The 23539-nt window shown below is 35.2% G+C and overlaps 1 protein-coding gene across 4 annotated transcripts in view; it reads right to left on the bottom strand.

Moving 5' to 3' along the window:
• slc2a9l2 (solute carrier family 2 member 9, like 2) overlaps positions 1-23539 on the bottom strand; it is a 197728-nt gene that overhangs the window by 9472 nt on the left and 164717 nt on the right. For all 4 annotated transcript variants that reach the window (XM_028801819.2, XM_028801820.2, XM_051928220.1 and 1 more), the window contains one exon: positions 3919-4046. In XM_028801819.2, coding sequence (XP_028657652.1) covers positions 3919-4046 — 128 coding nt within the window. The remainder of the gene's footprint in view (positions 1-3918; positions 4047-23539) is intronic.

Below are 23539 nucleotides of genomic sequence, written 5' to 3'. Positions count from 1 at the left end.
TCTAGTTCTAGAATCATTCCAGCTGCTCTTCTCTGAACTTTCTCTGGAATGGCTTTCTTTTTTATATTATGGAAACCAAAATTACACATGGTACTCCAGATGAGGCATCATTAGTGCATTATATAACTTAAGCATAACCTCCCAATGACTTACTGTATACTCCACATCTCATGATACATTACCTGCCATTCTGCCTACTTTAGTATTATGTTATTTTTTTTAAGTTAACCATTTGGCAATCTATATTAGACATCATTTTCATATTACTGCAACTACATACTACTTTCTAACTTATCTATCCAGTTCACGGCCAAATGGAGTCAGTGCCTATCTTGCCAGTACTGTACACAAAATGGCAAACAACCATGGATAGAGCACCATTCTGTCACAGGGTGCACTCATCCGTTGACAATTTTAGACTCTCTAATTCACATAACATGCATATCTATGGTATGTGGAAAGAACTTGATAGTACCCAGAGAAACATCCATACAGATCTGGGTAGAATGTGAGAACTTAACAAAGGAGGTACCTAGGTTGGGATTCCAGCCCTATGGAGATGTAAGCAAGTGGATGCTAACCACTGTGCTGTCATGTCACCCACTTTATGTGTGTCTATATCAGTACAGTGATTACTGCTGCGGCCTCATTAGCCAAGCACATTGATTTGGAATTCCAAGTGCAATCTGTGTTGAGCTTGTGTGATCTCCCTGTGTCCTTTTCCCCTGTATTCCTTCCATAATACCAAAGACAGTCTTAAGTTAACTTGTGATTCCAGTGTGTGCTTGCTGTATGTGTGAGTAAAACCTGTAATGGACTGGTGCCTCTTCCGGGGATGGTTACTGCCTTGCAACTAATGCTGTAGGTGTTCAGCCCCTTACCAGCCCAGAACTGGATTAAGCGGGGTTAAGAACGATACAGAAAATTAACATTTAAAGAATTCTGCCAAAAGTCTACAAATAATAAATGGGAGTATCCGGTGGAACATCCAAGCAGAAAAAGCAAGAATGTCCAAACTTCACACAGAAAATGTGAGGGTGCTGAATTTGAACCTGGGAAACAAGGTGGCAGTGCCACCCTGCCACAAGTGTTATCCTATTAAATATGTTTTTCCTTATTTACTTAATTTATAGAATGCTTATTTAAATGTATTTTTCTATTAATAATTTTTATTATGATATTTTATACTTCTCAGAACCAGTATTATTACTGTTATCCTTACTGTCCTTTTGCTTGTTAATTTTGCAATATAACCTTGATATTTGTTAGCTTGCAAGCTTATATAACAACGCTGACATTTTACTTTCTTCATTCATACACAATTCTCACTTTATTGAACTCTGAACTGAATCTCTCATCTGGTTTAGCAGTCTTAATAAATAATGCAACATTTTTGCCTCCTTTTCAATATTAGGCAGTTTGATATTAGTTAAGCCTTTGTGTAGATGTACAATTTCCTAGCATTCTAGGCTTACTGGTATATTAATTTTATAAAATACCACATGCAGTAGCTATAACAGATATCTGAAGCATATCTCCACTTACTACAATATTTAGTGCTTATTCAATTCATATTTAACATTCACAAAATATTAATTACTTGAGTTCCACTGCTAAATTCACTTATTATAAATTATCCACTTTATATGGTAATTCGAATATTTCACCTTTTTATTGAATCTAATTGATATTTGAATATTACTGGGTCTGACCTTTTATGTGATAGGTTTGGAAAAAACTAAAATGTTACTAATACTCCATTCATCCTTTGCCTAAATTCTTTCAGTCCAATTATGGTGCAGCAGGCCAGTACCTATCTAGGCAGGGTTGGATACAAAGCAGAAATCAGTCATGGATTGTGGACCAGTCTTTGTCAGATCACACACACAAATACAAGCTCACACCCACTGACACAGTGCCCGGTTAGATTCATCAATTAACCTAGCAGAACAGCCATAGAACAACTGGAGTAGACATGGCCAGAATGTTTAAATGTCACACACACAGTTAAAGGTCAGCAATTGCACAAAATCTCCTGTGAAGCAGTAATAACACTAAATCATTAAAATATATGTCAAATTTTCTGGATAAAATCCCATAGGTAAGGGATCATTATTACGGTTCTAGGTTTTTGATCCAGAATGCAGTTATTTTAATAATGCACTGATGGAGTGCTATTTTATGTCATCCATGCTTTGTTAAGCAATTCTCCATCTGTGTAAACTCAGGCTTGCTCAGGGGTCTGAATGCTATAATATACCTGAGTATAATGTTTAAATTACTTTCTTTAGAGACATGTTAGAGACCAGCTAAAGGTTTTTGGCTTAACTTTAAAGTGAGAAGACTCTAGAATTTGTCAGCACCAAAGGAGATGAAGTTCAGTTGTTTTAAAGCAGGCTAAGTATCAAATGGGCATGTAGGGACAAACAATACTCAGAAACACTTGCATTTTGCCAGCAACTTGAGTCTGAGTTGTTCACATGTAATTTGTTCTATTAGGGTATGTTTGGGGAAAAAATACATCTGCTGGTTTTTGAAACATTTAAAAATGTCTGACAATGACCCTTGATACCTGCCAGAGCAGCAGAAAAAGCACTAATGCATAGCTTAAGAAAAGATAAATCATTTGAATTCCACTACAGACATTAGATGTTTCAATGGGTATCTTTCAGTTGTGGTTATTATTAAGCATAAGCCAGGTATAAGTGCATACATTCTTTTAGTGCTTTCTTTCTTTAGGAAAAATATTTTGGTTTTAGCAGAGTCTTTTAAAAGAACACATTTTAAAGGGAGTTTCTGCCCTGAAGGATACAGTAATTAAATAGTTTGACATCCACTGCAAAAAAATAAAAATAAATAAATAAATCACTTCTAAGTGGTTCAAAACAGGTGTAAAACTAAAAACATACAGATGAGCAGAAATAATTATGACAAATTAATTTGATAGCCAAATGGATTCAGTATTATGTGCATAAGATTTTAAACTAAGCAATTGATCTGGTAAACAAAATAAAAATATTCACACCTGAATGATGGTGAAGTTGTATTTCAAAATAATATCAACATGAACAAAAATAGTTTTTTATTATATGAACAAAGGGAAAAAAGGAACAAAAAAATAGTTCCAAAGTGTTTTATACCACAAGTCGATATAATTTCTAGTGTCATGCCTGAGTTGGAAATGCCACTTAAAAGTCTTTGGGGGTTTTCCCCACAACTATCTAGTGATAGCCGGTTTCTTTTTATTCCTAAGATTCACCTGAAATACAGAGGGCCAGCCCCTCCTGTTTATTTGCACAGGGCCACTCCTATATACTATACACATGAGTGGTTCTAATATGTGTATTAGCCTACTATGCTGCCACCTATCTGTGAGCTTTTGCCAACCTTTCAATCCGATTTTCTAAATTTTTTACTTCCAAGCCCATTGAAAAATGACTTTTGGGGCATTCTTTCCATATTCAGGTCAAACTACTTCCTGACAATGTCCTTTTCACATGACTTGGCACATTTCTAACATTCAGACATCTACCACTCTTTCTGTTTTTCAGAACTCTGTCCAGCCTTCCATGCTTCTTGCAGCTGACCTGACCACATTTATCACTTTAATTAAATAACTCTGTCCGTGTCTGATTTAGCTATGCTGTGCCAATTGATACAGTGCTACTAAAAAGACTAACAAATACATAGAGTCAAATTTTTAGACATTAGAGATAAAAATCTAGAGAGCATATTTTCAAAATACACTAAACAATAGATAACATTAAGAAGTGTGTATGCTATTATCTCATGTCTTTAATAGTAAGTTCATTTAGATAAACATGTAAAAATACTGCTTTATTATTTGAAACTGTACTGTATTTGATTACACATTACTGCATGATACAGAATTTGTGCATTCTCTCCATTACCACATACCTGAATAAAAGGAAAAATAAGTCCAACAGTGAAATTTGAGATCCAGTTTACCATACCAGAAATCATAAATGCTGCTGGTCGTTCAGACTGCTGAAACAACTCTCCAACGAGGATAAATGGAATTCCACCTAAAAATTAAAGACATTATTACTTCTTATAAATAACACAAATGAAAAATGTGTTAAAATTTTTAATATTTTTTGTAATGAGAGGCACAAGTCTACTTTAACTATGTGAAGATGTACAAAATATTATGTAAGGTTAGTAATTCAAATGATCCTATATTTTTCCAAGTGTATTAGAAAATGTTCCACAATGCAACCCAACAAAACACTGTAGGAAATATCTAAAGTATAGATAAAGCAGCCATCAAGTTATATCATGGTAAATCTCCCTTGCCATTCTCTTCTCACAATAGCTTCCATCTTGTTGTACTGAATTTACATTTTTATTATAGTAATATAAACTCTGTTTTTATCAGTTTCTATTGTTGCCGCTCTCATGCTGTTAAAGTTATTGGTTTTGTTTCATAATTTCTACCTAAAATCCATCTGAAAATTTATTCCTCTTAAATAATCTGACATCATTAATTTGTTTTGTGTTTTCAATGTCACATGACCATATCAAGCGAAAGAAAACATTTATTTTCAGAGTGTCAGAATCTAGGTAAGTGGCAGGTTTTCACTTTGTATTTTTTAATGACCGATGTTTTGTACTCTTCTTTAATCAGTCTCTCTTGTTTTGTTTGTGCTTTGGTGCCTACATCATTACACTTTCATTCATTACTATGTTCTGGTTGACACATGAGTCTGGGCTTCTATAAAACTTGCTGTGCGACTTGTCTGAGACAGGCTGAAATCTAAATTGTCAACATTGACCTTAGTGTATTCAGTGTTAACGTTTGCACCATCTACTGGAAAATATTTTGTAATGCATGTGATACTTAAATACACTACAATTCTCATTCCATCAGATATTGTATCACAAGCATTTGCAGTAATACTGTGCATTGCACTTTTCATTCCAAAAGATGGCACATCACAATCATTAGTAATGCTTTTACAAATCCTATATCAAATTACATATAACAGAGTCATAGCAACTAGATGGAAACGCACATACCTAGACACTCACTTTTGTCCTTTTATTAAGGTGGATTAGATAGAAAGTTGGAAAACTGTTTAAGGTGAAGATTGTTGCAAGTGAGCACAAATTTATTGTATAGGGTAACAGCTTTGAGTTTTTTGTTTTTTACCTTGGCATCGCATTTGTTCAGTAATTATGATTTTTTTGGGGGGCTGACTTGTTCCTGAATCCTGATAATTTTACAGAGCAGAAATACTGACACTGCTCTGCCACTTTAAGTATTTAAATGATCAAAAATACAAAAAAAAAAACCCTTTTTATATTTTATTATTTATGGTCATCATGCAAACACTAAAACATAATGATTAACCTCCCAAATGCTAATTTAAGATCATCTTTTCTGTCATTGTCAGCTTTGATTTCACAGTTATTTTAATTCTAATAATAATAGTTCACTATTATAAAAGTCAGTCAGTCAATTTCTAACCTGTTTATTCCTGAACAGGGTTATGGGGGGTGCTGTGGCCTATCCCAGCTAGCACAGGGCACAAGGCAGGAACAAGTCCCTGAACAGGGCAGACTGGGTATAAAAGGTAAATCTCATATTGTGTACTGAATTTTACATATTTTCATTAATTCATTAATTTTTATATTATATAAAATATGCCTATTATACTGTATATTTGTAACAAAATGAACACTTATTATGATGTTGATATTTAGCACCAATTTTAGAAATCTGTATTAGTTAGCATGTTTGATATTCATTGAACAGAAAATACCTGACAAATAAAATTTTACAAACATACTGCAGACAGTTTATACAGTACAAAAGATAGCCAGATAAACAAAAATATGCACATTAAATTGCTTGGGCCCTGTTTCAGTTTTAGGGTAAGGTATGCATTGCAGTGCCTTCTTCCTTCTGTTGGTACATTATCACATGCATCTTGTCAACCATCTTGTGCTCAAAATGCAAAGACCTTCTAACAGGTTTAATGACTACTCTATGCTGCCCTTGTGTGTGTACAACAGGTATAAGAAAGTATCTGATTGTCTGCCAGGGTAGACTAAATTCACCATGAGAGGTGCATCTTGCCTTACATTGTTAGTTTTGATTTCACAGTCATTTTAGAAAAAAATATTTTCTGGTACTACTTCCATTTTATGCTGGGATGTGTAAAATTAGCTTAGCATTTTTGGTTTGTTGTCTCTTGGTATCCACTTCATTTTTATGAGAGGAGACACATCCATACCTATTTCTTTATCTATGCTCTTTGTGGCACAGTTCATCTCATCATTTACTGTACAATTTGTGCTATCTCTGTATTACCTAATTCACTGACACCTTATGGTTTGCATGTTGATGACACACAAACCCACATGAAAATTACCACTGTAAGGCCAAGATCATTGAGCAAGCAAGATGCGTGGCTCAGAAAGGCTTGAATGACAGAAAACAATCAAGCACTAATTATAAGCATAAGTGAACTGTTTCTAAGGAGCTTCAACAAGCTGCAAAATAAATATTCTTTTTCTCATATCTGGACTCTGAAAACTTCCATCCTGTTCTGTGATTAATCCAAGGTTAATCTTTGTCAGCTACTTTAAATGTCTTTCTGCCTTCTATGGAATATTTTCGAAGTTTGACCTTATCATACCATTTATGACTGCAGAATGTTTGTCTTATCTTCATTATGTCTTCACTGGATTTAAGCAGTTCATGTTGAATTTGTAGACCAAAGAATTAACATTTATAATCTGTTTCAAACTGCTTTCCCAAGAGTGAATGACATGACACATAAGTCACTAACATGTAACCTCTCAACTGAAGTAACTGAAATTACTTTATACAGTATGTATATTTAGGATAATGCTATTTAAGCACAAACAGCCAATAATGCCTGTCTAGACAACTTGCATCATTTCAGACTTTTCATTCTAACTGTTCCAATGGATTAATTGCTGTGCCATTTTCCAGTTTGTGCACTTAAACAATTTCCCAATGTCTGTCCATTGAGATAGTTCATTATTCCAAAAGACCTTTCATTCAATATTTTCAGTTATGCTGACCAGTAGCACAAATTGACATATTTCCTACCTATTTTACTGAGAAAAAAAGGATTATGCAGTTGAAAGTCACAGTACTGCTTGCACATTTTACTTGATTTTTAAAAACAGGAGTTGAAAACAAGAAATATACAACTTTCAAGCCAAATTGTGCTAAATTATAAAATGTTATCAATAATTCTGACCTGAAAAACTGAACCAAAGTAAATAATAATATTAAAAAGTATAAAGCCAAATCTTAATATTACTACAAAAATGTAATTGTGTGACACATACTTTGTCTTCTTTTTTGGGGGGAATTATTATAGAAACAAAAACACATATAAGAGCTTGCCTTTTATTTACAAAAATGTTTTTGTTCATTAGGATTCTAAGTGTGGCTGGCAAAAAAATACCAAGCAATATGCATGTGTTTTAAGCAAAAATTAGGTATTATAATCATGAAATGTTATACAGTAGTTGAATTTCTCAAACAAGAAAAAAATGCTTTTTGAATTTTTTTTCCTTTTAACACACTCTCATAATTGCAGGAAAAGAGAAGTGTCAGTTTTTTTTTTCTGAAAAAAATATTCTTTATATTGCATGAGTCACACACTTTTGTCGTTTCCAGAAAAAGAAGAACATTTTTTGGGATTTGTTTAATTTTCTGAAAACACACACATTCAATATATTCACTTTGATCAATTTTTATTTAGCACATCCCACTTCTGGTGGTACAGTGGTTCAAGCTGATGTGTCACTGCTCTAAGAGACTCCAATTCTGGTCCAGTCATTGCCTGTCTGGAGACCATGCTTTTTACCCTAAATTGGTTTCTTTTTCATGTCACTTCCCACTGAAATATTTCTTATTCCTTCATAAGTCTAGAGATTCTGGTTGAGAAGGAGGACTTGGAATAATTCACTGTAGCAAAATGCAAATCACTTCTAAAAATGTAGGCAACTTTACATCCTTTGAGGCATTCATTTAAAATATTATAACAGATTCCAACACAATTATAGTGCTAGTCTACAGAACACCAGGGCCATATTCATTCTTCATGACTGAATTTAGCGACCTTCTATCTGATTTGGCTATAAATTATGATCACGTAGTACTGATGGGGTATTTTAATGTACACATTGATGTGGAAACTGACACTTTTAGCAAATGCTTTACTTATTTGTTAAATTCAGTAGGATTTTGTCAGAATGTCAAAGGTCCAACTCATAATCATAACCACACATTAGATTTAATTATAACTTACAAAGTTGAAATTCAAAATTTAAATATTACTCCATTAAATGAAGTTATTTCTAATCACTACTTAATTACATTTGATTTAGTCCTGCCCTTGCCAACACACTCATAGATTAAAACAAAGACAGTGCGACATCTAGATTGTAATTCTGCTTCAAAATTTATGGATACTTTGAGTAAGTCGAGTGTAATTGTGGAAAACCATTTAGATCAGTTAATGTCAAATGTAAACGTGGCAAACAATTTAGATCAGCTAACATCACACTATAATGAGAGATGCTCTGAACACAGTACCTCCCCTTAATGCAAAAGTGATCAAAGCACATAGAAACTCTCCCTGGTTTAATGAAAACACTCGAGCTCTTAAATTAGAGTGTCGAAAACTGGAGCGCAGATGGAGAACAACAAAGCTACATGTCTTTCAAATTGCATGGACAGAGAGTGTTAATAAATATAAAAAAGCACTCTTTAAAGCTTGCTCAAAATACTATTCTACAATAATAGATAACAATAATAAAAATCCTCGGGTACTGTTTAGAACAGTGGCTAAATTAACAAATGGAAATTCAGATCAACAGTGCAAAATACCAACAGATATTAGCAGTACAGACTTTATGAACTTCTTCAATGAGAAAATTAAAAATATAAGATCCCAGATCTCTGCATCACACTACAAACCAAATACTAGCTTAGCAGACCCTGCCTCACAATGCATTCAGCACTTTAATAATTTTAATCCTGTAACTGAGCAGGAAGTCTTAACTTTAATTTCTAAAATGAAGCCCACTACTTGTTCCCTAGATCCAGTGCCAACAAAACTAGTAAAAAGTGCAATGGTTGTTCTTGCAGCACCTATTCTAAACATTATCAATAGTTCATTATTGCATGGCACAGTACCTGATGCACTAAAAGTGTCAGTCATTAAACCATTACTTAAAAAGTCAGACCTAGACCCACACATACTAAATAATTATAGGCCTATTTCAAATTTACCGTTTCTCTCTAAAATACTAGAAAAAGTTGTCGCCAGTCAGCTTCAGTCACACCTTACGCATTACAATTTATTTGAGAAATTCCAATCTGGTTTCCGCACTGGTCATAGTACAGAAACGGCACTAACACGGGTTGTAAACGACATTCTGATATCCTCTGATGAAGGAAACTCCACTGTAATTATGTTGTTGGACTGAAGTGCAGCATTTCACACCATTGACCATTCTATTTTACTGCACAGGCTAGAAAATGATGTTGGGCTTACAGGCACCGTGCTCGCTTGGTTTAGTTCTTATTTATCTAATCGATTCCAATATGTACAGAAATGTGCTGACAGTACTCCATCATTATACACAGAAGTTCAATATGGTGTCCCACAAGGCTCAGTACTGGGACCTTTATTGTTTTCACTTTACATGTTTCCACTGGGATCTCTCATTAGGAAACATAATGTTAATTTTCACTCGTATGCAGATGACACCCAGTTATACCTTTCATTTAAATCAAATGAAGTTTCTCCAATGTTGTCTTTAATTAGTTGTGTTAGTGAATTAAAGGAGTGGATGAATGAGAACTACTTGTCTTTAAACACAGATAAAACAGAGATGTTAATTGTTGAAGGGAATGACGCTGATCATAACAATATTTTGTCATCATTTAACTCAGTTGGAATCCCCATTAATTTTACTGAATCAGCCCGCAATCTAGAAGTTATCTTTGACTCTAGCATGTCATTTAAAGCACATACTACAAAGTTGTCCAAATCATGTTTCTTCCATCTTAAAAATGTTAGGAAATTAAGGCGCTTTCTAAATAAACAGGATTCTGAGAAAATAATTCATGCATTTATCTCTAGCAGGATTGACTACTGCAATGCGGTGTTCACTGGATGTTCAAACTGTTCTCTATACAGCCTCCAGTTAATCCAAAATGCAGCTGCAAGAATTATTACAAGAACAAGAAACGAACACATAACTCCAGTTCTTAAATCCTTACACTGGCTCCCGGTTAAGTTTAGGGCAGATTTCAAAATCCTCCTTTTAACAAATAAAACATTAAATGGCCAAGGTCTGGCTTACTTGTCGGAACGTATTATGACTTACAAACCAGAGCGCACATTAAGATCTCAAGATGCCGGTCTGCTTATGATTCCAAGGATGAATAAAATAACAGTGGGAGGTCAAGCTTTTAGTTACAGGGCCCCTAAACTGTGGAATGGTCTGTCTGCTACTATAAGAGATGCCCCTTCGGTCTCAGCTTTTAAATTCTGGCTGAAGACTCACTACTTCAGTTTAGCATATCCTGACTAGAGCTGCTGATTAACTGTACACACAGCATCTCTGTTGTTAGTCATTAGCACTAAAACATAAGTAACATGATAGTTATAATTGGATACTAACCCTCACCTATTCTGTTTCTCTTATCAGTACTCAAATGTGGCACTTGGTGCCACGGCCCACCTGTCAAGTTGTTTTGCTTGCCTAAGGCAAAGTCATCCCTGATGGAGGATCACAGGAATCGTGGGAAGGAAGGGTCCTTTCATTGGATTGGCTGGCCCAGCGCTGTTTCAGCCATGGAATGGCCAAATGGGGGAGGCAGTTTGATGGATGAGGTCTCCAGGACTCTAAATATATCCAAATTTTCTTATGGCATATCATCTACTGTTAAATTCTTCTCTGTACTTCTAAAATTTTTATTTTTATACTGTAGTGAGGATTTGTTCTGTTCCGTGTATTGTATTGTATTGACCCCCTTCTTTTGACACCCACTGCACGCCCAACCTACCTGGAAAGGGGTCTCTCTTTGAACCGCCTTTCCCAAGGTTTCTTCCATTTTTCCCTACAGGGTTTTTTTGGGAGTTTTTCCTTGTCTTCTTAGAGAGTCAAGGCTGGGGGGCTGTCAAGAGGCAGGGCCTGTTAAAGCCCATTGCGGAACTTCTTGTGTGATTTTGGCCTATACAAAAATAAATTGTATTGTATTGTATTGTAATGGCAATTGCTTAATTTAAACTGGACTGGTATGAGTCAGCGTGGAGGTGCTCATAAATGTACCCATTTCAGCAATGCCTCTTAGTTTGCACCTGTTGCTGGTGCTGCCAGGATAAGCTTCATCTGCCTGCAATGTTAAAACTGCATTTAGTGGGTTCAGTAATTTGACTTACATCCATAACCTGTCTGCTGTTTATATTTAGAAATATAAAATCCACAAAATGTACATTCACAGACACACTGTAGAGTATGTACATTGAACCACACATATACTATAAACAGATTACATACTGTAAACATAACAAATAATTATTTAGTTTACAACAATTTAAAAATAAAACTATTTTATAATATTCCTTATAGTCCCTTTTCCAATAGTCATCTGAGAATCAAAATAATTTTAATTTATTTACTGCTTCAGATTACAATAACAGCTTCACATGTAATTAAAACTGTATTGTTTACTAGATGAAATGAATGAAACGTGGATAAAATACAAATGAGGCTACATGACCCATCTAAATGTAACTCCTTTTTTGAAAAGTTTTTTTTTTTTTTTTGCTATGGAGTTGTACAGGAAGGCCTGATTTTTTTTTAATTTTTATCCTTGAAATTTGTTAAACATAGTATTGACTATATAACAAAAAACTGGAAACATTATTATAAGTAAGTAAAAGAATGGTGTTACTTAACAAAACAAGAATTACATCCTCTAATCTGTGTATTTCTATTTAGGGCTTGCTTGCTTATTTCCATTATAAGGGTCACACAGAATATAATATACACAGGACCCTGTCTAACTTGTGATCAGAAATTTTCAGTTAAATTAAGGGTACAGCTTTTACAATGAAAAAAAAAGATACACAAGTACAAAAAGTAATGTTTAAAATAAGTCAATGCATATACTGTAGCTCCATATTTTATGATCTGAACGTTACGGCATGTAAGAAGTAAGTACACTTGTTATACGAGGGGAAGACATGGTTGACATTTCAATTGATATTTCCTAGATTTATGTACCATAACTGGGAATAATTCATGTTTTCTGCTAAAACGACATTGTCTCCTCTACAATGTAGAAAATAATGCAAAAACAGACTACAAATACAAGTAGGCATGAAAATGAAGTCTCAGAATATCTTTTGATGGGCAGTGATGCTTAACACAAGGCCTGAAGAATTATTTTCTGATTCACTCCTGTTTTAACTTCCTGAAGAACAACACTAATTAACACCTTTTGGCAAAACATGACCTTCTTGTAACATTAAATACTCTCACAGCCCTGTTAGCAATGGAGCCTAGTTTGTATAATAAGGGCACCATGATGGCTTTTACTTTAATGCACAATGCAGTGACACAAAATATTGAAAATATATGTTGTACTGATAACATGCAACAATTCTAATAATAATAGTGCACTATAATTAATAAAAGTCAGTCAGTCAATTTCTAATATACTTATTCCTGAACAGGGTTATGGGGGGTGCTGTGGCCTATCCCAGCTAGCACAGGGTGCAAGGCAGGAACAAGTCCCTGGACAGGGAAGACTGTGTATAAAAGGTAAATGTATATTATGTACTGAATTTTACATATTTTCATTAATTCATAATTTTTATATTATCTTATATTAAATATGCCTACTATATATTTGTAACAAAGTGAACACTTATTGTGATGTTGATATTTAACACCAGTTTTAAAAATCTGTATTAGCATGTTTGAGTACATTCTTTCTTAAGCTGACACATTATCATGGGCATCTTGTCAACTACCTTGTGCCCAAAATGCAAACACCTGCTAACAGGTTTAATGACTACTCTATACTGCCCTTGTGTGTGTACAACATGTGTAAGGAAGTATCTGATTGTCTCCCAGGGTAGACTAAATTCACCATGAGAGGTGTACCTTGCCTTACAGTAATTAACTTTTCATTCCCTTTACCCTTAGTAAAATTCAGGTGTGAAGATAAAGAATAGGTGGATATACAGTGCATCCAGAAAGTATTCACAGCACATCACTTTTTCCACCTTTTGTTATGTTACAGCCTTATTCCAAAATGGATTAACTTCATTTTTTTCCTCAGAATTCTACACACAACACCCCATAATGACAAAGTGAAAAAAGTTTACTTGAGGTTTTTGCAAATTTATTAAAAATAAAAAAACTGAGAAATTACATGTACATAAGTATTCACAGCCTTTGCTCAATAATTTGTCGATGCACCTTTGGCAGCAATTACAGCCTCAAGTCTTTTTGAATATGATGCCACAAGCTTGGCACACCTATCCTTGGCCAGTTTCGCCCATTCCCCTTTGCAGCACCTCTCAATCTCCATCAGATTGGATGGGAAGCGTCAGTGCACAGCCATTTTAAGATCTCTCCAGAGATGTTCAATCGGATTCAAGTCTGGGCTCTGGCTGGGCCACTCAAGGACATTCACAGAATTGTCCTGAAGCCACTCCATTGATATCTTGGCTGTGTGCTTAGGGTTGTTGTCTGAAAGCTGAACCGTCACCCCAGTTTGAGGTCAAGAGCGCTCTGGAGCAGGTTTTCATCCAGGATGTCTCTGTACATTGTTGCAGTCATCTTTCCCTTTATCCTGACTAGTCTCCCAGTCCCTGCCACTGAAAAACATGATGCTGCCACCACCATGCTTCACTGTAGGGATGGTATTGGCCTGGTGATGAGCGGTGCCTGGTTTCCTCCAAACGTGACACCTGGCATTCACACCAAAGAGTTCAATCTTTGTCTCATCAGACCAGAGAATTTTCTTTCCCATGGTCTAAGAGTCCTTCCGGTGCCTTTTGGCAAACTCCAGGCGGGCTGCCATGTGTCTTTTACTAAGGAGTGGCTTCCGTCTGGCCACTCTACCATACAGGCCTGATTGGTGGATTGCTGCAGAGATGGTTGTCCTTCTGGAAGGTTCTCCTCTCTCCACAGAGGACCTCTGAAGCTCTGACAGAGTGACCATCGGGTTCTTGGTCACCTCCCTGACTAAGGCCCTTCTCCTCCAATCGCTCAGTTTAGATGGCCGGCCAGCTCTAAGAAGAGACCTGGTGGTTTCGAACTTCTTCCACTTACGCATGATGGAGGCCACTGTGCTCATCAAACCAGCAGAAATTTTTCTGTAACCTTCCCCAGATTTGTGCCTCGAGACAATCCTGTCTCGGAGGTCTACAAACAATTCCTTTGACTTCATGCTTGGTTTGTGCTCTGACATGAACCGTCAACTCTGGGAACTTATATAGACAGGTGTGTGCCTTTCCAAATCATGTCCAATCAACTGAATTTACCACAGGTGAACTCCAATTAAGCTGCAGAAACATCTCAAGGATGATCAGGGGAAACAGGATGCACCTGAGCTCAATTTTGAGCTTCATGGCAAAGGCTGTGAATACTTATGTACATGTGCTTTCTCAATTTTTTTATTTTTAATAAATTTGCAAAAATCTCACGTCAACTTTTTTCACGTTGTCATTATGGGGTGTTGTGTGTAGAATTCTGAGGAAAAAAAATGAATTTAATCCAAGGCTGTAACATAACAAAATGTGGAAAAAGTGATGTGCTGTGAATACTTTCCGGATGCACTGTATGTGTTCATGGCAAACTGAAATGACCCTAAGGAGAGATGCACAAAAATAATTGATGCAAAACTGACTGATTTGCTGCAGTGATGATTTTGTGTAGCTTTGATGGATAATTTTAATTTTCATTTACATTTTAGTACTTAAAATATCTGTTAATGTGTTCCTAATGAAATATCCCCTCTAAAAATATTCATTAGATGGAATTCAGTGGGGTTCATACTGTATGTAAAAAGAACATTCAGGGGAAAAATTAGGTTTATTTTCATTTACAGTACAAATATAGCTCAAAGTACATTAGAGTTATCTTGCTGGTACCCCCAGTATTATTTTCATCTTGATCTTATTAAAAGAAATGTAAGACATTACATGCAAGGATTGAATATCCATTTTTTTGTCAAAACAATAGTGTTTGTGTTAACAATTTTGCAAAATGTGCATGATGTTTAAGTCTAAGACACATTTATTCACCCACTATCACCTGTCATCTGACTAGAACTACAGTATACTCAACGCCCACTGTATATTCCTGGCAAGTGATGAGCTCACATGGTGGCTTCAAGCTGTCTTTTCAGGCTGAACCCTACCAAGCCACATTGTTCACCAAAACACAAAGCATTCACCAGGGAAAATCACATGTAAGCCTGGCACGAGCAATTGGGCTGAGAAGCATCCTTCAAGGTGCTCTTCACTTATAATTATATAAAGTCATCCTTTTGCCAGTCCTTAGACCATTGTTTCTCAAACACAGTCCTTCCCCTTGCAGCAGCAGATTTTTGTTCGAACCAGTTTCACAAGAGGTGAATCATTTTGCCTCTAACTGGTCTCATTTAATTACAAGGTCTTTGTTCTCTTCTCTCATTCTGTATGTAGGAAAAACACATCGGTTGAGTAAACAACACTTAAGGCTGAAAGGGTACAAATACTTCAGCATCAGACCCACTAATTTTGTTATTGGTAAATAATGAATTAAATAACAAGCATACCCAGTAAAGTTGAATGAAAATAATGATGATGATGATGAAGAAAATCTTAAAAAAAATTTAAAAAAATTAAATTATCCTCATGTACCATTACTAATTTTGCAAACTAATATTTGTAATTTCTATACTGACCTGAAAAAACAGTTTGCCTAAAGCAATACTCCACCCAAAAAAGACTTTTTAATGTTTTTTTTGTTACCCACCCCCCATGTGTTTTCCAGTGATGACTGAGAAAAATTTTTAATCTCACATAATCTACAGTATGTCAATTAATCATTCATTTGCTTACAACATGCAAAATACATGCTTTCTTTAGTAAATTATTGTTATATAAATGCACCCAGAAAAATTAGTGCACAACATAAACATAATAAGCAATTCTCATTGTATTGGGTTTTTGAATTGAAGACAGGAATCTTAAGCAATGAATCAGGAAAGAGGCACATCATTAATTCAAAAGCTCAATCATATGTGAACTGTGTTTCCTGTTTATGCGTAACACTGATTTAGTGCCAAATACAGATAGAAAACCTGCTTGAAGATGCTAACAGACTTGCTATACAAACCATTCTAAGGCCCTGTTTAACTTTCTATGTAAAATATTCTGAATACTGTTTTGCCTTTCAGCTTTCCCAGAGCACACTGCACTTTAGTTAAGCGTGACAATCACAGAATTTAGTCACTGTACCAATATGTGCAAATTTTGGCAGCGATTAGAAAAGTTTATGGACTACAAAATAAAACCTAATTCAATATAATCTTAATTTTTCCTTCAACACTATCTTAATATTTTCTATCCATATTCTGACTGCAACAACAAGCAGCAGGCAATTCAGTTACTTGCAGCACCACATGATTCATTCTTCTTTGTTTATGTACATGATGTAAGGATGACTTTTCAATGAGTTAATGACCACAAGGCATTTGGTCTGGATGGAAATTTGGGGCATGATTTAAAAAACAGTTGCAACCAATTAGCTGACATCTTTTAATATTTCATGTAGAGAAGCTGTTGTCCACACCTACGTTAAAAGGACAGCATTTATTTGTTTGCCTAACAACAAAAACATGGAAGGTCTGAGTGACTACAGACAGGTTGCACCGACTCCAGCTGATGAAATGCTTTAAGAGATGGGTGCTGGCACACATTATACAGAATATTCTAATAGTCATGGTTATATTCAGTTTAGATATTGCCACAAACAGTCTACAGAGGATGCTTTTTCTGTACCATCACAGTTGACCACCAAACTCTTCAATTTAGGACTTAGTGTGACATTCTGCAACTGGATTTTAGACTTCCTAATCAAAATAATGCAGTGTGTGTGGATTGAAAGCAGTACATCATGCACAGACCCTCACACACAAACCCTTAACACAGTTACTCAACAGGATAGTGTGCTGAGCCCCCTTCTGTACACCTTGTACACCTCTGATTACCTAGCCAGACACAACTCTATCATTACAATTGCTGAGAACACCACCATCATAGGCCTGATCACCTACAATGCTGAGACGACATACACAGAGGTTCACCTACTGACTCAGTTGAGCCTAGACAATAATCTCACTGTTAAAAACCCAGGTACTGGTCATTGATTCAAAAGGCAGAGTACACTTATATCTACATTGGTAGGGATGCTGTGGAGAGTTAGCAGGTTTAAAATTCTTGGATTGACTATTATTGACTAAGTAATGTGGGAACAACACATTTAGGTCACCAGCACCTCTACTTGCTCAGATGTTTGGGGACAGCTTAAATTTCTTAGTCTGTTCTCATGAACATCTGTAGGTGTACAGTTGAGTCCAACCTCACTGCGTGCATCACATTCTGCATAGGCACTTGCTCGGCTCAAAATCATAAAGATCTGCAGAGGGTGATGAAGGCAGTACAGAATAATACCAGCATCAAGCTGCTTTATCTTCAGGACACGTAAAACACCCACTGCCTTAGAAAGGCAAACAGTATATTTTAAAGACCTCAGTCAGATTCTACCCACAAGTTGTAAGGTTGCTGGACAGTCAATCATAACAATTCAAATACTATAACTTAAGAAAAACTGTACAGTATATAAATATATAATACTTACAAAGACATTATTTATATATTGCATATGATTGTATATACTGTATATGTTGCATTCTAAATACAATTTTATGTATTTGTGTTTGTCTTTTTGTCAGTTGTTCTGAGAAGACATGCAAATACAAATTTCATTGCCCTGTACAGTATACACATAATAAAGCTGACTTGACTTAACAAAGGCTGATATTTCAGTAAGTGTGTATGAATTTGAAAGATACTGTACATTATATACATTATGTGTAGAGTTAATAATAATAATTTTATGTCAGAAATGGACTCTGTGCATATTTATGTGAATACACAAATCTTTTTCAAAAACTGTATACAATAGATGCCCAGTAAGAATCAGCTGGACCTAACAAATTCAGGAAAAGACGAGTGGCTAGTAATGTTTACAAGAAAAACTGTACATGAGAGCCATTTTTTAGTTAGTAAGGTTATGTTAAATCGATAGAAGTATTTTCTTAGTTATGTTAAAATGTTTGCCTAAATATATTATTGCAGGGGTTCTCAAACTCGGTCCTGGGACCCTCTGTGGCTGCAAGTTTTTGTTCCAACCAGCTTCTGTTTTTAATTGGATTCCTGGGCTAATTAATTGAACTATTATTTCCCAGATTCTGTGTTTTGGGAACAATACATAAATTAGAAAAGTAAGTTTGGTAGAAAAAAAAAAATTAAAATGTACTAAGCAGTTATATGGCAATAATGCATTTTTTCTTCTTAACAATATTTTCATCTTGATTTTCATTCTAATTTTCCAGGTGTTCTAATTGTTAAATTAATCCATTATTTACTAATTAGTGGGTCTGACCCTACAATAGTTGTAGCCTTTCACAATTCAGTGTTGTTTGCCTGGGTGTCTGCTCTGCTCATTTTTAATTGTCATTATTAAGATACAATGAAGGGTGCAAACTGCACAGAGAAAGAGCAAAATATAATGAAATCAACAAAAGATAGTTTAAGCATTTAAATCTAAAGCAAAAATAGAAATATTTCTAAATGTCTTATAAATGTAAAAATCATGCTGCTCTGCTTTTCTGAATGTAGAATAAGAGAAGAGGAAAAAATACCAGCTAATTAAATGAAATCAGTGTTATCAGTTCTTGTCACTGATTATGAATCTGGTTGAAACGAAAACCTGAAGCCACACTGAGCCCCCAAGACTGAATATGAGAACCCTGTATTACAGCATAGACAATGGGAGGGCTAAACTATAAATGAAATATTTAAATTATTTCTTGTTCCTTTGTCTATAGATTAGCCCAAGTTTACAGTCAGTTTTGCAATTAGTAATGCTTGGAGGGCAAACAATTTCAAACTGTACCGTACATACTGTACATACTTACAAAACATGCTGAATTTATTAAATGAAGTCTTTGAGAATAACACAGCCTTTAGTAGAGAAAGTAACTGAAGTTTAACAAGAAAAAGCTAAGACTGTAGAAGAAATCTTTTTTTCTCTTTTTGCCTTTTATTCTGAATTTTTGTGATTTGTTCCTTTTAAATTTTCACTAAACTTTTAAAACAAACTTTAATTTCTTTTGTTATGAGTTTGACTTTTTATGCTGTATCCTACCTTCCCAACTCAGTAGCTTCTAGATTTTGGGATCCTGGAAAAACACAGCTGAGTTTTGTTTTACTTACTGTTTCTCATACAATTTCACAATTGCAAAACACTAAATTAAAGTTTTTTTGGGGGGTGGAGAGCAAGAAATGTTGTTCACTAAGGCCTGTGTAACACAGGTAATCAGCAACACACCAGTAAAATTAATTATATTCTAAGGCTCCTGTGCTGCATTTTCTCAACATAATGTATTTCCTCCATATTATTTTAATCTGTACTGTAAAGTCTATGTGATTACTAAAATGAAAAGCTGTCCTAAATGATAGCAGTTTTCATTATGATGACATCTGAAGCTTTTGCTATCTCTGGCATAAAACAGATAACCACAACTGGTATCATCTGAGATACATCTTCAGTTTTTCTAACCTATAGAACATTTCCCAAGGTGTTCTTTGGCTGCAGGCAATCTATACTTTATCCTAGCCTAATTTATTTATAGACTGTCTGCCCATTTGTGTTTAACACAATGGTAATTCACATCACTAATCATTGTGGAGACATATTTACCATTATTGGAGGAGACAGCTGCCACATCTCAGCCTGTAGCATCATAATATTTATATATTGTGCCTGAAGGAATTATTTTGTCGTTTGTGCGTTTTGTTAATTTTTTTGTGTTAGAATCTGAAAATACTCCCTTTCTGAAAACAGTTGCAAAAGTTTAAATAAAGGCAGTGCTCTGTATAACTAAGACTAAATTTATACTAAACCTTGTGTAAAAAAACTAAGTCTTGTGTGCTTTATAATAATTTCATATATTTCCCTCCTCAACAACAGGGAGGATGAGTGACACTAGCTGCCATAAGAACGGTGCCTAGCTAGCAAGGTGTTGCCAGGGGTAAGGACATCACAAGGATGGCACAAGGCAGGATTAAGTCTCATAGAAAACCTCCAGAAAAGACAGACAGTCACTCTGACAACAAGAGAAGCTTTCCATATGATGGTGTAGTACTAGGGTGTTGTACCGTGTTAGCCATTATGAATGTAGAGAAAAGCCAAGCAAAATGACACCTTTTATTGGCTAACTAAAAAGATTACAATATGCAAGCTTTCGAGGCAACTTAGGCCCCTTCTTCATCTTTACATCTTGCCTGAAGAAGGGGCCTGAGTTGCCTCGAAAGCTTGCATATTGTAATCTTTTTAGTTAGCCAATGAAAGGTGTCATTTTGCTTGGCTTTTCTATACATATGATGGTGTGAAAGTGCAGAGGCCCCTAGGGGAACAGAAATCCCAGCATGTGTACAGTGTTCTCTGGATGAAAACAGGTAGGGGACCAAACATATCTGGGGCATTTTTTGGGGGGGGGGGGGGGTATATTGTCATTGTTACCCAGAATAAAGAAAACTTTTTTTTTTATTTTAGCAAGCAAAGCCTTTAATTTTACTGCATCTCTGGAATCCAATGGTTTTCAGAGCTAAGAGTCTGAATTCAAGAGGGGGTAAAGCAAAATCTTTGTACATGGTTAAAATATATTTAACAGCAACTACAAACATGGGATTCTGGAAGTCTTCTCTAGGTTTGCAGATCTGAAACTTCAAATATTTTAAAATAAATATGAAATCTGAAAAAAAATATTATTTTAACATTCTGAATGAATTGTGACTTGGATTGGATATAGAAGAATCTCTGAATGAAAACTCTGCATTTCATACAGTTTTATTATTTTGCTTTGTGATAAACACAGGTGCAATTTCTGCGAACACATTTGATTATAAAAAACAATTACGAAAAATTTCCCATTTGTTAAATAATTAATCACAACACTGAAAGGTAATCACTTATGTTGCTACTATTTATCACTCACATATGTGTATGGCTTTTTTTGCACCTTATGTTATAAAATTATTATCAATTTGTAAAACAAGTTAGAATAAAATTCTCTTGATTTTAATTTTCATATAGATATAATGTTTCAGACCTGAATTCTATTGAATTTCTGCACCTTTGGTATTTGTCTGATTTTATTCAACATGTTACTGGTCCAACCCCACTGCCATCAACAAATCTTTCAAAATAATATTGAGAGTTTAATATTACTTTTGATCAAATTATCAGAGTTGTCTAATCAGATGATTAATGGCTATTTTTTGTATCTAATAAGAACACAAAACTAGCCATTGTGCTCTCTGATGCATTATATGATCAGTCCATTAATGCTAAAAAATCATCTTCAAGCGAACATCTGAATCTGTAGTAGCAGCTAAAAATTAAAATAAGGCAGCTTCTAAATATGGAAGATACTGAGAAATTAATTGATGCATTTCTAGCAGGATTTACTACTGTAATGCATTATTTTACTGGCTCATCAGACTGTTCTATATGGAGCTTTCAGTTAATTTTAAAATACTGATGCAAGAATCATCATAACAACTAAAAAAGTACAACCACATACTTGTTTTCTTAAGTTAAGGGGTGATTACAAAATATTTCTTATTGTATATACCAGTAAAGCCTTAAATAGCCAAGGGCCCTGGTTAACTATCTGATATTATTGTAAGACTGTTATTTGTTGTGACAGTGTCTGTTAATTATCACACATGCTCCGTTGAATGAGAAAAAAAGGGTTCTGGCAGGAACAGGAAAGTGGAGGATGAGATGTTTTTTTTTTTTTTCTGGTGTCTCTTAATATGGCAGAACTATTAAGTTACCTGGCTATTTGAAGAATTTTGTGACCTAAATGTTGTTGAGCATAACTTGTTGTTGAGCCTAGGCCACCTATTATAATTAGTCGAACTTAGATTGGCACTGTTCATTATCTTTTTTTTTATCATTTTCTTTTCTTTCTCTGCTAATGTATTCACAACTAGAATAGCAGTTCATTTTACTTGTACCTTTATGTTAACATAAACAAAAATGTATACTTGTTCCATATTTTGTTAATGACACAGTATTCACTGGGGAAAAACAAGGACTTTTGTTTTTGAAGGCAGGCGGTCAGTGTAAGACTGTTAATTGTTGTTACAGTTTCTGTTAATTATCACGCATGCTCTGTTGAATGAGAAAAACAGAAAACAAAAGAGCTCGGATATGGTTCCTGGTAGGAAGAGGAAAGTGGGAGATGTGATGTTTTTTTTCCTGGGGTCTCTCTCTCTCTCTCTCTCTCTGGCTGTTCTCTGAAGGAGTGTGAATAAAATGCTAGTGTTTATTTATATTGGACTCTGTACAATTCTTGCTATTCTCAAGTACAGTTGCCTCGGGCACGCTTACATTCTTATTACTTACAAACCAAGGGGTACATTAAGGTCTCAAGATATCAGCCTGCTAAAAATTTCAAAGCTGTGGAACGATCTGCCCCTTCAATCTCAGCTTCTAAATGATCTGCTAGACCATCACAGGGTTTACACCTCACTACTCTTAAGATGATGAGACATTTTGCATGGAGCTTTCTAATCTATTAACCCACCAATTTTTTACTTCATTCAGTGTAAACAGTTGAATAATAAATACTTCATAAACAAACCACTTGTCTGCAATAAAACTTTATAAAATATGAATCTATGCAGATCTGTTTGAATGAAAAGATACACAAACAAGCAAACAAACAACAGATGAAATATACTGTACATATCTCTGACCTGGCTCACCCTCTCTCCACTCTTACTTTATTAGTTTAATATTTTAAGTCTATACAGATCAGAAGTACATATATAATAATAGAACTTAGCAACAGACTTAGGGCTCGTATATACTTCACGCTCAGAACGCGCACGCGCACACATCATGGCTGCCACGCATTCCCAGCGTTCATTTGACACGTTCTCCTGGCAGGTCCTCAGAAATTAACGCGATGCGTGTGCGAGTTGCAGCACCAGCAAAAAGTCGGGGGGCACGGTGTGATAAAAGTTGGAATGTGATGTCAGAGTCTCTGTTTACTATCTACATGTGACAGAAAGCCTCTATGTGGATCCTACGGGATTGATGTGCGCGCTTCAATGTTTGATGAATGGTTCGATGTGGTGAAGCAAAATTC

This window comes from Erpetoichthys calabaricus, chromosome 5, assembly GCF_900747795.2.
Source record: "Erpetoichthys calabaricus chromosome 5, fErpCal1.3, whole genome shotgun sequence".
Classification (NCBI taxonomy): Eukaryota; Metazoa; Chordata; class Cladistia; order Polypteriformes; family Polypteridae; genus Erpetoichthys; species Erpetoichthys calabaricus.
Note: the sequence above shows the minus strand (reverse complement) of the source record. Positions and strands in the feature narration are given on the sequence as shown.